The 15,347-nt window shown below is 39.6% G+C and overlaps 1 protein-coding gene across 1 annotated transcript in view; it reads left to right on the top strand.

Moving 5' to 3' along the window:
- Positions 1–14,903, top strand: part of LOC101850703 (ras-related GTP-binding protein C) — a gene marked incomplete at its 3' end in the record, with an annotated part of 20,383 nt that extends 5,480 nt beyond the window's left edge. Inside the window, 7 exon segments of the mRNA XM_005093756.3 lie at positions 3,424–3,539; positions 6,778–6,917; positions 7,720–7,814; positions 10,660–10,793; positions 11,114–11,313; positions 13,333–13,447; positions 14,761–14,903. Coding sequence (XP_005093813.3) covers positions 3,537–3,539; positions 6,778–6,917; positions 7,720–7,814; positions 10,660–10,793; positions 11,114–11,313; positions 13,333–13,447; positions 14,761–14,903 — 830 coding nt within the window.
- Between the last annotated feature and the right edge of the window lie 444 nt (positions 14,904–15,347).

Genomic DNA, 15,347 nt, shown 5'->3' with positions numbered 1-15,347 from the left:
GGTTCGTGCTCCCCTGTTTTAACCCATAATTTGATATTTTACGGTTGGAACTTTCTTGAAAATAGTTGGTTTGCATAGTTTTAGTGGCTTATATATATGTGTTCTCTGCAGCAATCAGTAGTCTGCAGTTTGACCCCCAAAGCAGTGATGATCTGTGTGCAGGAGTGAAAGTAAAAATTTACCTCGTCAGGTGTGTGGATACTAATTGCAGTAGAGATGGGAAGGCATCTAGTAAAGTCATAAAGTGTATGAGGAATAAAATGTGAGATACATGTGACTGTGCTTAGTACTAGAGTGAATTGGGAATTTGTTTGGGATTTTGATAAATTCTTTGTATGTTGTCACTTTGTTTTGAAAATAGTGTGTATCATGTACAATGTATTTTTTTATTTTTATCTTAACTGTTTTTACAACTTGGATATTTCCGAAGCTATTAAAATTACCTCAAGACATGGTGGAATCAGGTGCTCGTCGATTTTTCGGGGTATTTTATTGAGTTATTGAATCTTAAATCTTGTTCATTAACTTCATTTGTCTAGGTCTAGGTTTAGATGTTTTCATGGAAAAATACACTAATCTATCTTGAATAGAACTCAAGATATTTGCAATTGAAGGAGGTGGGGCACCTGGTTTTAGAGGTTAAATCAACGAAAAAACGGTCGCCACAGTTTGGTGACTTTCATATAGATCTATATTGAGAGTCCTTGAAAAACGAAAATTTACTTTTTTGCACCTTTAATCTACTTTTTTCACTATGATCCACACAGAATTGTGATTTTGAATGAATATAAAAGGCGCTTAGCGAACAACCCAAAATTAAGTAAAATTTGCCAAACGGGCAGAAAAATAAACGGTTTCTTTAATTTCATTATTTTAGTGTGCACCTGATTTCACCATGCTGCCTCTCCAATCATTTCTCAAATGGGGCTGTATTGGCCATCGACCTCCTCCAGGCCTGTGATATCATTTGGCAATGACCGATAATCACATTCACATACATGTTAATATATCTTGAACACTTTAGATTCTTTCTTCTTTGCCTCATTTGAAGGACATTGTTGGGCAGGACAGTTGTTGGTCAGGACAGTTGTTGGTAAGGAGAATGTATGTTATCTTTGTCACATTTGTGCTCCACGATCCATGAATTTTTCAGTCCAGGCTGGTTGCTTTGACTCCGCTTTTCACCCATTTTCTTGTGTGATTGAAGAGTCGGGCATGTCTGCTTTTTTACATTGTAGAGAATGATCCCCTCTCACAATATTGGTTGTTAGATCGCGTCATGATGTGTCTGTGACAAAACATGAGTGTGTGTGTCCTTTTGTGAGTGGGACTTGTAAATTGTACTTTGTATTACCTCATGTTGGTTTTTTTTGGTCTACCACATCATGTAAAGAACATCATCCTGCTGTAGCAGCGCATTCTCTCTCTTGCTCATCACAGAACCATTTTTGTCTTTTTATCAAGGGTAAATATATATGCAAAGAGATTGGGTTGGGTTTTGTTTTTTTACTTGCTCCTGGTTCTTGAAATCTTTTTTAAAAAATGAATTAATTAATGATTTGAAATTCGATTCCTGACAGCTGTTGTCAATTGTCATGTGTGCTGTTCTACAGAAATTAAGAGCTGGATTTAGTGTGCTGTGTCTTATTTTAAGGTTAACGCAAGCTTCACAGAACGTGAGGACTAACTTCAAGTCCAGTGTTCATAAAATGTGAATTCAAAATTTCCTTTTCATGGTGATAGCTGATGTTGTGCTGAAATTTACTATTGAATTATGCGATGAGGTAAAGTGAGTTCATGGGTGGTTGGGGGGTGCTCTGGTGTGGTTTACTCCTTTTTTTACATATCAAACATCTATTGTCCTTATCTCTCCTCCTTCTTTTTTGTGTATGTTGCTCCTTTGTAACACATCTCTATTCTTCGACATTTATATGGTTTTCTTGTGTTGCAAGTGCCGTAAAACTAAAGTGAGTTCCCCACCATTCAAAAGTGATCCCTGCTGAATAAAGCACAAGTACTGAAATGATATGAGTCCGTCCGCCCTGCAGAATTACGAATCAAGTTTGGCAAATATCATGTAGTACTTAAATAGCAATTGGGAACTTGATAATTAACCTGCTGGTGAGGGTCTGTGTTCCAGATTCTGGAACTGTATATTTTTTTAAAACTAAATATCTCAAAAGGGCTATTATTGCTTTCAGTCGATTCTTGGGTCCAGTTTGTTTTATTGTTTGCCGCTTGTATTTATTTTTGTTTTTGCTGTCAAAAGTCACATTTGAAAAAAAACCATGGTTCCTTGTTGTTCCGAGAGTATGTTTTTGGTTTCATAGCTCTTAGTTGCTATGAGGGTGGTTTGCAGATGCTCTAATGTGGTTTGCTCTTTCTTTCCAGTCAAACATCTATTATTCTTATCTCTCCTCCGTCTTTTATACATATATATGTTTGTTACTCACTTGTAACACCTCTGATCTTTAGCACTGATGTTACTGTGTGGTGTTGCAAGTGCCGTAAAACGCTTACTAAAACAAAAACATAGTTTTACCATGCCTGAGCAGTGAAGGATGCCTACAGTGAACAAAGTGCCTGCTGATCCTTGTTTTGGTGCCACATGACAGTCAAACCTGCCCAAGATAACCACCCCTTGTCTTGGAGAACAGTGGGTACTGAGATGGTCCTCTTGGACAGGAAAATATTAATTACGGCAAGATTCAAGGGGTAGAAATGGGAAGTGGTCGTTTGTGTAGGGGATTGTCTTGGACAGCTGGTTGTTCGAGCAAGTTTGACTGTGTGTATGTATTGGTATTGAGCTAATGATATAATTAATAATTGCACTATTAGAAAGTGGGCAAAATTAGTTTTCTTACTAACCTTTAAGTTAAGTTTTTGTGCAGGTCACATAGGGCAACACCAGCCTCTGTGGTGTAGCAGTTAGGCGCTTTGCTAATATTGCTTGTGGGAGACTCAAGTTCAACCTCCAAGTGGGGTGAATTTTATGGAGTATCTTTGTCTTTCTGCTGGGATAGGGTATATATCTCTCTCAGCCCAGATTGGTCCTGACAAACAGGGTCAAAACTGGTCTCCTAAATGACTTAATTATATTGGTGGGGGTTTAAAATCACTAAGTAACCTCTATGGTTGCACCATTAGCTCAGATGGTATCAAGCTGAACCTCAGAGCTGATGGCTGTGGTTCGAATCCCCCAAGGAGGAGTTCTAAAATGTTTTTGTTTTGGGGAGTTTTTAAGGCTCTCCACCCATTTGGCTCAGTCCTGTCGAAGATGGACGTTAAGCTGGGAGGTCCTTCCTCTAACACACAACATTTTAAAAAAAAGGTTTTTATCCACCAAACTGATGGTTGCCTTGCTGGGCCTGAAGAGAAAGTGCCTGCCTATATAGTGATCTCTGTTTTCTCTTTCATTTACAGATATCTTCAGTTGGATCAGCCGAGCTAGAGAGTGTCGCTTAAGCTGGTCCCACAGTTGAAAACAAGACTTATTGAAAAAGAAATATTCACATGATTAGCTGAAACTAACAAACATGGTAAGTACTTGCCGTAAAGCTTAGCTGTGTTGACTAATGTTTTTTCTAGTCTAGGTGTGTGTATAGATTTGAGAATACTGTCGGATCTATCATGCCAGCCACCTGTATAATACGGCCACCAGTACAAAGGGCCACTTTCCACCGCGGCCACCTTATTTTATCAACCTACAGCCAAATTTACCTACCTGAGGTGTCCAAATTTTTAATTGGCCCCGAACGCTGTGGACAGGCCGTCATCATTTCCCCTGTCATTATGTTTTGTATGAGCATTTTTTATTGTCTGAAAGAATGTTGCTGTCAAAAAGTGCGCTCATGATGAATTTGTATGGTGTTAGTATGAATGCGTTTTTAATCTCCTATGTACGCCTTGGGCCCATGTTGTTGAGAAAGGCAGGATACAAATGCTCTCTCTTATTATTATTCTTATTCTTAGTCCCTCCAATTAATGTGTACCCAAGTTGACCAATGGGTAACAATAAATGTTCAACTGCTGGTGAGGAAAGCATGTGACCCGCCTACAACTCGTGCAAAAATCGCGTTTGAGGTGACTGGTTACTGTTTTGTTTATTTAATCTGTAACAAAGAAGCAATGGACATACATCAAAGTAAACTTGCGACAGAAGCGTCGCTCATTTTGCGATTGGTGGCGACGCAATGTTTGTTTTACTATGGCACTGGGTCTTCGTAGCTTACATTTGTTTGTTTGGTCCTTACCCAAAATCAGCAGAAAAAAAAGCTAACCAGAAAACAAAACAAAAACAAAAACACCTTCTTACACCCCTCCACTCTCCTTTTTCAAAAGAAAACAACAAGCCCTTTTAAATTCGCCTACAGCAGTCCGAAGCGTGAGATGAGCCCCCGTTCGGACCTCAGTATATTTTGATCAGTCCTGTCTAAGAGGACCACCTGTGACGCCTACTTTTCTCCTTGAAAATGGGTTGCCGTTTTACACCTGTAGGTTCGACTGTATTATACTCTCAAACTGTCCATGAACAGCACAGGGTGTTTTCAAGCTTCAGTTCTTTTCCACATAGTTTAACTCCTAATAGTTAGGCTACCGGACTTGTAATCGTGAGGTTGTGGGTTTAGGGTCCGAGACCCAGGCGTGATGTTGTGTCCTTGAGAAAGCACTTTACATGAATTTTCCTCATTTCATCCAGGTGGGAATGGGTGCCCGGCAATAGACAGCGAAAGATCTTGTCAGTATGTTAATACAAAATTTTGAACTGGCAATTGGTAATTTATGGAAGTGTCAAAAGATTGAAGAAGGCTTGCTGCCGTAATTGATAAACAGATGATGATGATGCTTGTGGTTGTGATGGATAGTTGTAGCGTTTCGCGTAGTCAGCAGACTGGCGTCTGTGCCAAGTGTGCCGAGAAGAGCCGCCGATAACACTTGTACAGCTGATTGCTACACCACAGCGGAAATGTCGACGGGTTTGACTCGTCACACAGTGATTTGTTTTCATCCTTTCAGACTGTTATCAGTTATCATATGATTTGACCTTTCCACCTTCTATTGGTTTACCAGCGAAAAGCAAGGGTAGGGTTGTTACTAATGATGGTGTGGTGTGTAACAAAATGATAAGTTTATCATCGAGTTTGTTATATTAAGTGAGAGAACAGCTTTCTTATCAGTTGCCAAAAGACTGATATCTCAGTCAGTTGAGACTTGGAGTAGGTTATTGACTATTACTGATTTCGTAACTGGCCGGTCGGGCTTTTATTATGTATTACTGTTGCTGTTTCTGTTGTAATAGTTCTAATCTGTTGAACAGTTGTCACGTGTTGGAGAGGTGGTATTGTAAACGATCACTTCACTTGCGTTCCATTGTTCAACAAGCGGCTCTCATGGTCTAGAGGTTAAGGTGTTCGCCTTTCATTCAATAGTTCCCGGGTTCAACGCGATAGCAATGGAGAATTTTCTTCTCTATAAAATGTTCTCCTTTCACATCCTTTCCTGCAGCAGCTCACTAACCATGTTCTGTCGTCTGCTTTCGTCACCACTTTCTTTCCTCTCAAACATCTATCATTCTTATCTTTCCACCTTCTTTTTGTGTTTGTTACTCTCTTGGAACACCTCTATTCTTTGGCACTTTTATATGATGTAACTGTGTTGCACGTGCCGTAAAATGCTTACCTAAAACTATACAGATTCCACAATCACCTAAATCAGTCATGGGCAAACATGTGTGTCCAAGTTGGGGGCCGGATTAAACAATCCTGAATATCTGATGGGCCAAAGCAAGAAAAAGCTGGGTGAAATATACTCAAGTTTCGATCTTACTGTCTACTCATTGTTTTTCTTTTCTTACTTACACGTACAATGAGGATGGTGAGGATGATGATCAGTGAAATTGTGTGGGGGATTGGAGGGCGCCACTGGTAGGTCCTAATCCTTTTCTTTCCCTCTGTTGTTTCTGTCGATCTGTTTTGCTTCTTCCTTTCACTAAATGACCATTACTGTGTCGATGTAACTCAAACTCAAACTTGTGGGTGGTTGGCGGGTGTTCTGGTGTGGTTTTCTTCTTCTTTCCTATCAAATATCTATCGTCTTTATCTTCCCTCCTTCTTTTTTGTGTTTGTTACTCTCTTGTAACACCTCTAATCTTCGGCACTTATTTGACCTTATTGTGTTGCGAGTGCCGTAAAACACTTACTAAAACTATACTAAAACTAAAACTTTTAAAATTGTGTTATTTATTTATTCTGGTTTCTCAATCTTTCTGAGTCTGTCCCTGCCCTAAATGTGCGTGGATGTGCTTCTCTGCACTCAAACCATGTCACAATGTAATGGGATCAAGCACTCTGTCAATTTTGGGGCATTTATGGAGTTATTGGTATCGTCTCAAAGTTTGTTCTCTTGATTTCGGTGAAAAAGATGCCCATCAGTCTGGAATAGAAGTCGAGGTATTTGTGATTAAAAGGAGTGGGGGTGGCCTGCTTTCTCAGGTAAAATTAGCACGAAAATGGCTGTCAAAGTTTGGTCATTTCTAAAGCTCGAGAATCAATGGATACTGACTGAAAATTTTATTTTTGTGTGTCTTTAATCAACATTTTTCAGTGAAATCCACACCGAAGTGTGTTTTTAGATGGACTTATAAGGTGTTGAGCCCTAAAAACAATAATTCAAGAAAAATTGCCCAACCCTCGGAAAATGCCACTTAAAATAATTTCATTTTGAGGAGCAGCTTATGTTAGCGGGATGCCTCACACGCACACATTTCCTTTGTCCCAGTCCTACGAGGACGATCAAGGCGGGACATACGTGGGCTCCTTTCCCAAGGGCTTTGGCTATGGCCCCGACGAGGCAGACACAGACAGCGCCGCCAGCCCCGGGGACGAGAAGCCCAGGATTTTGTTGATGGGCCTCAGGAGGTACTCTGTCATAGTGTTGGTGTTCTTCAATGTGGGTGGTTGGCGGGAGCTCTGGTGTGGTTTGCTCTTTATTCTTTCCTGTCCGACATCTTATGATCTATCATCCTGATATCTCCTCCTTCTTTTGTGTGTTTGTTACTCTCTTGTAACACCTCTAATCTTTGAAGATCTTATTGTGTTGCAAGTGCCGTAAAACTCTTACTTTTTTTTAAAAAAGTGTTTTTCTCTGTCTTTTGTTTGTACAGCCATAGGTGTAGTTGAACCTCCGGGTGTCCTGATTTTGAAAAAAAAATGTAGGCAGGGGGAGATGTCTGATTTGTTATATATGTATCTCATGGCTAAGACACACTGTGAATTTGAAGCTCTGAAAAGGTCAAAAATTGCATTCTATACATGATGATATATGGTAGCTATAGGTAATGTGTTCAATGTCTTATATTTGTATAGCTATGGGTATTGTGTTCGATTTCTAATATTTGTATAGAAATGGGTATTGTGTTCGATTTCTAATATTTGTATAGAAATGGGTATTGTTTTCGATTTCTAATATTTGTATAGAAATGGGTATTGTGTTCGATTTCTAATATTTGTATAGAAATGGGTATTGTGTTCGATTTCTTATATTTGTATAGAAATGGGTATTGTGTTCGATGTCTTATGTTTATAAAGGTATAGGCACTGACTTTCCCATCTCCTGTGTTTATGTATAGCTGTGAGCACTGTGTTCAGTCAGTAATGTTTACAAAGCTGGAGGCACTCACTCATTTTCTCATCCTCCTCTGTTTCTGTTTGTGTCGAACAGGAGCGGCAAGTCTTCAATACAGAAAGTCGTTTTCCACAAAGTCTCACCAAATGAGACTCTGTTCCTGGAGAGTACTAGTAAAATTGTGAAAGATGGTAAGTTTCCACACAAACCGTTTTTTACGTAATTTGTGGCTTCCACAAGTGTTTTTTCTTGTGTCTAAGTAAAGGTTATTGTAAAAGCTAGAGCTTCTTGCAACATGAGTGTGTGTGTGTGGGGGGGGGGGGGGGGGGGACTTTGTTAACATTGCCAATGTTGCTGCTGTATTAAAGGTGTGTGGGGGGTGTGAAGTAGGTGTTAGACAGGTGTAGTTGTTGTTTGGTAAGGTTTTTTACGGCGATCGCAAATGCATAAGGTCATATGAGCGCGTGCTCTGGTGTGGTTTGCTCCTTCTTTCAGTGTGTGGGGGGTGTGAAGTAGGTGTTAGACAGGTGCTCTGGTGTGGTTTGCTCCTTCTTTCCTTTCAAACATTTATTGTCCTGATCTCTCCTTTTTTTTTTGGGGGGGGGGGGGCGGGGGGTTGTTACTTTCTTCTAACACCTCTAATCTTCGGCATTTATATGACCTAATTGTGTTGCAAGGGCTGTAAAACTTAGGAACATCAGCAGATGTGTGGTCTGATGACCAGCGTACACACCGTAGTTTTGGACTGCTGCGTTCTTGAACATTCTATTGTCAGCAAGCTGGTCAAATGTTCTAAGCTCAGACAAGCAAAGTTTTTCAGGAGAGGGAAAAAAAACTATTTCATTCTTTAATTTAAAGCAATTTTTACCTACCTTGCATCTCTTTTCTAGCTTTTTTCATCGTTAAAAATTTGTATTTCAACAAAATATTTCTTGAGCAACTGATACACCAGATTAACTCATTCGCTGCGTATTATTTTCGGCTTGTGGACGAATTTTTTTCGGGAGGGCGAAATGAGATGATGACTAGTGCGCAGTTCACAGGTCTTTGGGTCCATAAATTCAAATAAATATCAACATATTATATACCAACATTTTCAGTATGGTTTGTAGAATACATCTGCATTATTTATTTGTGTATTTTTCAACTTTGGTTCCTGTAAGAGGCGATTATGCAACACAATTGTGATTGGATGCGGATAAAATTGGAAAATAAAAAATTTATAATCTCAGGTGAAACTCATAAAATATGTTTGCACCTAGTCAAATGATACATCAAAATAACCATAAATGTATATAGAACAGGAAAATATTGAAAAATGTGCAGTTATTTACATACATTCCATAATATTTGTACATTTGGATCATAACATCCGATATTGAAAAAAAAATAATTTTAAAATAATTTTGAAAAAAGGATCACAAACAGGAAAAAATACGCGTATTTTATATGGAATTATTCAGAATTGCGTTTGGAATAAAGCTATACTTGTCTTGAGTGGTACTTTTGAGTAATTTCACCCAAAAGTAGTGATTTTGGGGAGAAAAAAATATTTTGACTATTTAGATCTAGATATATCTAGGCGTAGAAAGTATTGATTTCTCAATTACAGTGCACCGGCAATTTGCGTCCTATAGTATCAATATTATAAAGAAGAGTCCTACACTTCTTTAGTGGGCAAAATAATGATAGATTTAGTTGTGTAAAAGTCTAAGGCTGGTGTCTGGGCTATGATTTTGGCTTCGCGATAAAACAAAGTCAAATAAACTACGAAATCGTGTTTCAAAACTGAATCTAAACTTCCGATTTTCGGTGGAAACGCTTGACCCGGAAGTCAACATTATATTATTACCTTTATTTTAACATGGATATGTGGATTGGAATAGAAACCAAGCTAAAATTAAACGTCGGTTCTCAAGCCGCCGGGGGCGGCTCAGCGTACTGACGGCACTTTAGCCGCGCCGCCCCCCACGGCTCGGCGTAGCGATTGAGTTCAGAAAACAGCATTAAAGAAAATGTCAAAATTTCATCCTAGTACATTTGAACATTTAGCCGACAGTATCTTGTATAAGCTGTTGACTGCACTGAAGATGTGGTTCCTAAGTCTTTATGATCTCGGGGCCCAGTGCACTGTAGACCTAGGTGCTGTGTCTGCGAAGACCCAGGTTTTGTTTTACTGACGTCTTGGCTACCTCAGTATAACACGGATAGGTCAAACACAGAAGACTCGAAATCACACATACGCATCCGTCGAACTGCCTGCGGCCGCCGCCAACCCCCCTCCCTTTTTTCTTTTTCTTTGTAAGATATCCCTCAAATGAAGGACCCCTCGAACTACTGAGGCCGGTCCCGACAAATTTGAGCTATCCATGTTATACTGTACTAAATTTTTCAGTTAAGATAGTAGTGTATAGCCAGGAGAACATGTCTACATTGTGTGACTATTTGAATGGAAGTGCAGGCTTTGTGACAGGTTAATCAAAGGTGAGGTTTGCTTGTCTTTCTCACTCACATCATGTGAGACAGTCAGAGCAGACAAATTGGATTCCCTCGGGGCAGTGCCACTGACTATAGTGTCTTTAGGCCATTCCCAAAGGGGGGACATTTCTCATTCAAGCGCAGTAGAATTGTAAATGGGCTGATTCATGTCGCGCTCATAACTGTGCCTGATCTACAACAGGGAACTGCTGCTTTTTCTTTCCTAATCCTTACTATTGTCTTCTATCCTCTACTTCTTTTGTATGTTTGTCACTCTCTTGAGACTTGCTATTTCCGGGGTGCCTTGATAGTCGAAGCAGACCTTGTTCTGTTGAAGCTAGAGAGGTGAGCAGAGTAAGTCTGATTCCCTGTAAAGACTTCTCTGTTGACACCCACCCCTTGGCGCTCATATGACCTTATGCAGTTGCAAGCGCCGTAAAACTACTATTTTTAAAAAAAAGACAAATTGACTGCGGAAGTTGACATTCACCATTTGTTATCTGATTGTAAATTTTAGTGCGGTTCCCTGATTGCTCGAATAACTTTTCTCTCCAACAGATATTTCCAACTCATCGTTTGTCCAGTTTCAAATCTGGGATATTCCGGGTCAGATCGACTTCTTTGATGCAACGTTCGACTCGGAGTACATCTTTGGTGGTTGTGGGGCCCTCATCTTTGTCATAGATGCACAGGTACGTCAAGTTATGGGAAACATGAAAGTAGACATGTTATATAATACAGGGGAATTTGATAGCTTTTCTTGTATGCCTCTCTCTCTCTCTCTCTCTCTCTCTCTCTCTCTCTCTCTCTCGTGGTTTGCTTCTTCTTTCCTATCAAACATCTTATCGTCTTTATCTCCCCTCCTTCTTTTTCTTTTTGTGTTTGTTATCTTGCAACACCTCATATCTTCGGCACTTATATGACCTTGTAATATTGTGTTGAAAGTGCCGTAAAACTCTTACTAAAATTAAAACGGCCTTGAACTGACTTGGTTTTGCTCCGTCCCTGCCAGGATGACTACATCGAGGCGTTGTCGCGGCTGCAGATGGCCGTCACTCGGGCCCATAAGATCAACGAAAACATCAAGTTTGAAGTGTTCATCCATAAAGTGGACGGTCTGTCCGACGACAACAAAATCGAAACTCAGCGAGACATCCTGCAGAGGGCTACTGACGAGTTGGCAGACGCTGGCATGGATAACATACGTCTGAGGTATCTTCTGGTTATTTCAACTGCTCTGTTTATGACTCTGTCATACGTGAAGTGTGCTGACAAAATGAGGTACTTCTCAGATTTTAGCCTAATGGAAATTGATACGTCGATTTTATCGGTGGAATTTGTACAATTTGTAAGGATGGCATAATAAATGACACGGTAGACTGAAAGAAAATGGCATCAATTGAAAATATATAAATCTGACCCCAGGGTCGATTTTCGGTCAATATCTCCATTCATGGATTACGAGAAGTAACTCATTTTGTCAGCACACCTCACATACCTCCTTTTTTTTAAAACTGTGTGATGAGAGTTTTGCACTAAGAAGTCGGATTTTGTTTTTTCTTTGTTTTCTTTTCTTCTTTTTTTTTTTTTTATCTTTCTTTTATGTTTAGAGTACAATGGAACCTGTCCTAATGGCCACCTGTCTAGGACAATCGGCTGTACAAGTAATCACTTCCCATTTCCCCCTTGTTTTTGTTGGGGTTTTTTACATTAGAAATGCAGTTTAAAAAAATAAAATTAGAAATGCAGTGTGGGTGGTTGGCGGGTGCTCTGGTGTGGTTTGCTTCTTCTTTCCTATCAAAGATCTATGGTCCTTATCTCCCCTTCTTCTTTTTTATGTTTGTTACTCTCTTATAACACCTCTAATCTTCTGGCGCTCATATGACCTTATGCAGTTGCGAGTGCCGTAAAACCTCTACTAATACTAAAACAAACAAACAAGAAATGCAGTGTCCAAGATGTGCACCTGTCTAAGACAACCACTTTTTTCCCCTGGCAAGGGGCAGCTGTCTTGGACAGTTTCGACTGTATTTAGATTCTATTTACACTTTTCTAAGTGGTAGCTTAATGCTGACAACTAGAACTTGAGACAGGGATCTGCTGTGGCCTCTTTGATTGAAACATTATAAATAAAATAATGCAATGGACATTGTCTTTTACGGTTTTAGAAATATTTTCTTATTCTTTATTCAAGTTTTTGATACGATGTGAGTACAGACTGGTGAGTATGTGGTTTATTGTTGTCTACTGTTTTAGGACTGGCACACCAGTTAATTTTTTCTGCTGTCTTTATTTGTATAGTGGGGGGGATGCCCTTGTGTGGTTTTTCTCCTTTCCTGTCGAACATCTATCATCCTTATCTCTCCTTTTTTTGTGTTTGTTACTCTCTTGTAACACCTCTAATCTTCTGCACTCATATGACATTATAGTGTTGCAAATGCCGTAAAACTCTTACTAAAACTAGAACTTTCTGGTAACTACTCTTATCTTCTGCATTTTTAGGACCTAATTGTGTTGTTACAAGTGCCGTAAAACTGTTAAACACCTTCAGTGTTATCGCCGATGCCTTGTGTCGTTCGTTATGAGGACCGGATGAATTGTGTCACTCATAGTGAGAACCGGATGAATTGTATCACTCGTAATGAGAACTGGATGAATTGTGTCATTCGTAATGAGAACTGGATGAATTGTGTCACTCGTAATGAGAACCGGATGAATTGTGTCTCTCGTAATGAGAACTGGATTAATTGTGTCACTCGCAATGGGAACTGGATGAATTGTGTCACTCGTAATAATGAATTGTATTTACTCGTAATGAGAAATGGATGTGTCGTTCGTTATGAGGACCGGATGAATTGTGTCACTCATAGTGAGAACCGGATGAATTGTGTCACTCGTGATGAGAACTGGATGAATTGTGTCACTCGTAATGAGAACTGGATGAATTGTGTCACTCGTAATGAGAACCGGATGAATTGTGTCACTCATAATGAGAACTGGATGTATTGTGTCACTCGTAATGAAAACAGGATGAATTGTGTCTCTCGTAATGAGAACTGGATTAATTGTGTCACTCGTAATGGGAACTGGATGAATTGTGTCACTCGTAATAATGAATTGTATTTACTCGTAATGAGAAATGGATGAATTGTGTTACTCGTAATGAGAACCGGATTAATTGTGTCACTCGTAATGAGAACTGGATGAATTGTGTCACTTTTTCCCCCGCAGCTTCCACCTGACCAGCATCTATGACCACTCCATCTTCGAGGCGTTCAGCAAAGTGGTGCAGAAGTTGATCCCTCAGCTCCCGGTCCTCGAGAACCTGCTGGACATCGTCATCTCTGTGAGTTCTTCAAATTTTGAGCCCCTAGAATGAAGTTCAGATCTTTTAGTTGAAAAAGCTTCTCATTTTTTTTACCCTAAAATCTGGAACATATTGCCCCAGGATCTCAGAGAAATAACAAATCTTAATACGTTTAAGTGATTGCTCAAGACTCATTTTGTTTAATTTTTAGTTACAGTGTGTTAGTAAGTGCTGATATGTTTTGTTTTTACTGCTGTCCTTACATGTATACAGGTAATGTATGGTGGTGAAAGTTCTAAGTTCTTCTTTATGTGGTTGAACTCGTTGTTCTTGTTACTGTGAAATATTTCATCTTGGGTGAATGGCTGAATGATCATGTGATTGACGTAAAACGCCCAGAGCTTATACTAGAATGGGATAGAGGGTATATGAATGCAGCCTATTATTATATTATTATTACTTTCTGCATGTCGCGTTTTGCACCTGATAGGGGAACTACTGGCCAACTTGTCCAGGACAACCACAACTACTCATTGTCGAAGAGAAAGGTGGTTGTCTGAAATAGGTGGATGTCTTGGACAATGTTATTTTACATTTGATACTGCTATAAAATCCTCTTGAATAAGACAATCACTTGTAACTTGTACAAATGGCCACTTCCCTTTCCTTCTTTCTTTCCCCCCCCAACCCCCCTGCCTTTTTTTTACAATATAATGACACCATGTAAGACAGGCACTTTTCTCCTCGAAAATTGGTGGCTGTCTTTAAAATGTGTCCCAAAAAGTGTTAAAACACACATATATCACATACAAAATCTACCGGCAGGGGATATTGGCAGTGTTGAACAAATGTTTCTTTAGACTTTTCTTGTATTCCTTCTCTCAGCTGTTATAATATATGCTTTTCTTTTAGGAGGGAATTTCAAACTTTAGAGGTTAAGGAAAAAAATTCTTCCACCCAGCTTGTTAGACTTTACAGTGGGCACTCTCACAAGATTTTGATCCGCAGATCTCAGATCCTGATGGTACGTTAGACTCAATAAAGTCTTTTAAGAAACTGTACTGTTTTATTGTTCAGGCACTGGTGGAACAAATGGCCCTCGAGGCTGGCTGACTTTGTGGCATTCGTAACATGTGGCCAAGACATGTTTATTACTAAAGTCGCAACCTCAGTGCTTTCTTGTGGTATCTATCATTTTTAATTACCGTGAAAACAGTTCATAACAAAGAGTGAGTTTAAGAAGTCACATTTTCACCGTTTTAAAAAAATGGAGATGCGACAAGAAAGCGCTTAAGTCACTAAGTTTTTTTGCTGTAATAATTTTCTAGGACTTTTTGTCTGTCTCTTTGCAGAATTCCAAAATTGAAAAGGCCTTCCTGTTTGACGTGGTGAGTAAGATCTACATCGCCACAGACAGCACCCCGGTGGACATGCAGTGCTACGAGCTGTGCTGCGACATGATCGACGTGGTCATCGATATGTCCTGTATCTACGGGTAAGTGACTAACAAAGTAACTAAGTTGCAGGGATGTAAATCTTCTGGCTTTTTTCGATTTTTGCGGCTGACTTGATATTATATATACTAATTAGAGATTATTTATTGTACTAGAGGGAAAGAAACAAATATAATTTAGTCTCGCTGTATTCTTATTTCAGTCAGTGCGCGTATATTTTCCAGCTTTTTTTCAAAACCTGTTTACCAAAACTTAATAAGGAAGGAAGTAGGTAAGTAAGTAACTAGGTTTATTCAGTTTTTAACACTATCGGCCCGCGCAGCACGCAACACTTATCCAGACGGACAGGAATACAGATGCGGTACATGCTATATCACGCCGTCGCTGATTGGCGTCCCGTGGGGAAAAGGTACGGCTCTTACCGTCATCGGTTGGCGTCCCATGGGGAAAATGTACGGTTCTTACCGTCGCCGATCGGCTTCCCG

This window comes from Aplysia californica, unplaced genomic scaffold, assembly GCF_000002075.1.
Source record: "Aplysia californica isolate F4 #8 unplaced genomic scaffold, AplCal3.0 scaffold00069, whole genome shotgun sequence".
Classification (NCBI taxonomy): Eukaryota; Metazoa; Mollusca; class Gastropoda; order Aplysiida; family Aplysiidae; genus Aplysia; species Aplysia californica.
Note: the sequence above shows the minus strand (reverse complement) of the source record. Positions and strands in the feature narration are given on the sequence as shown.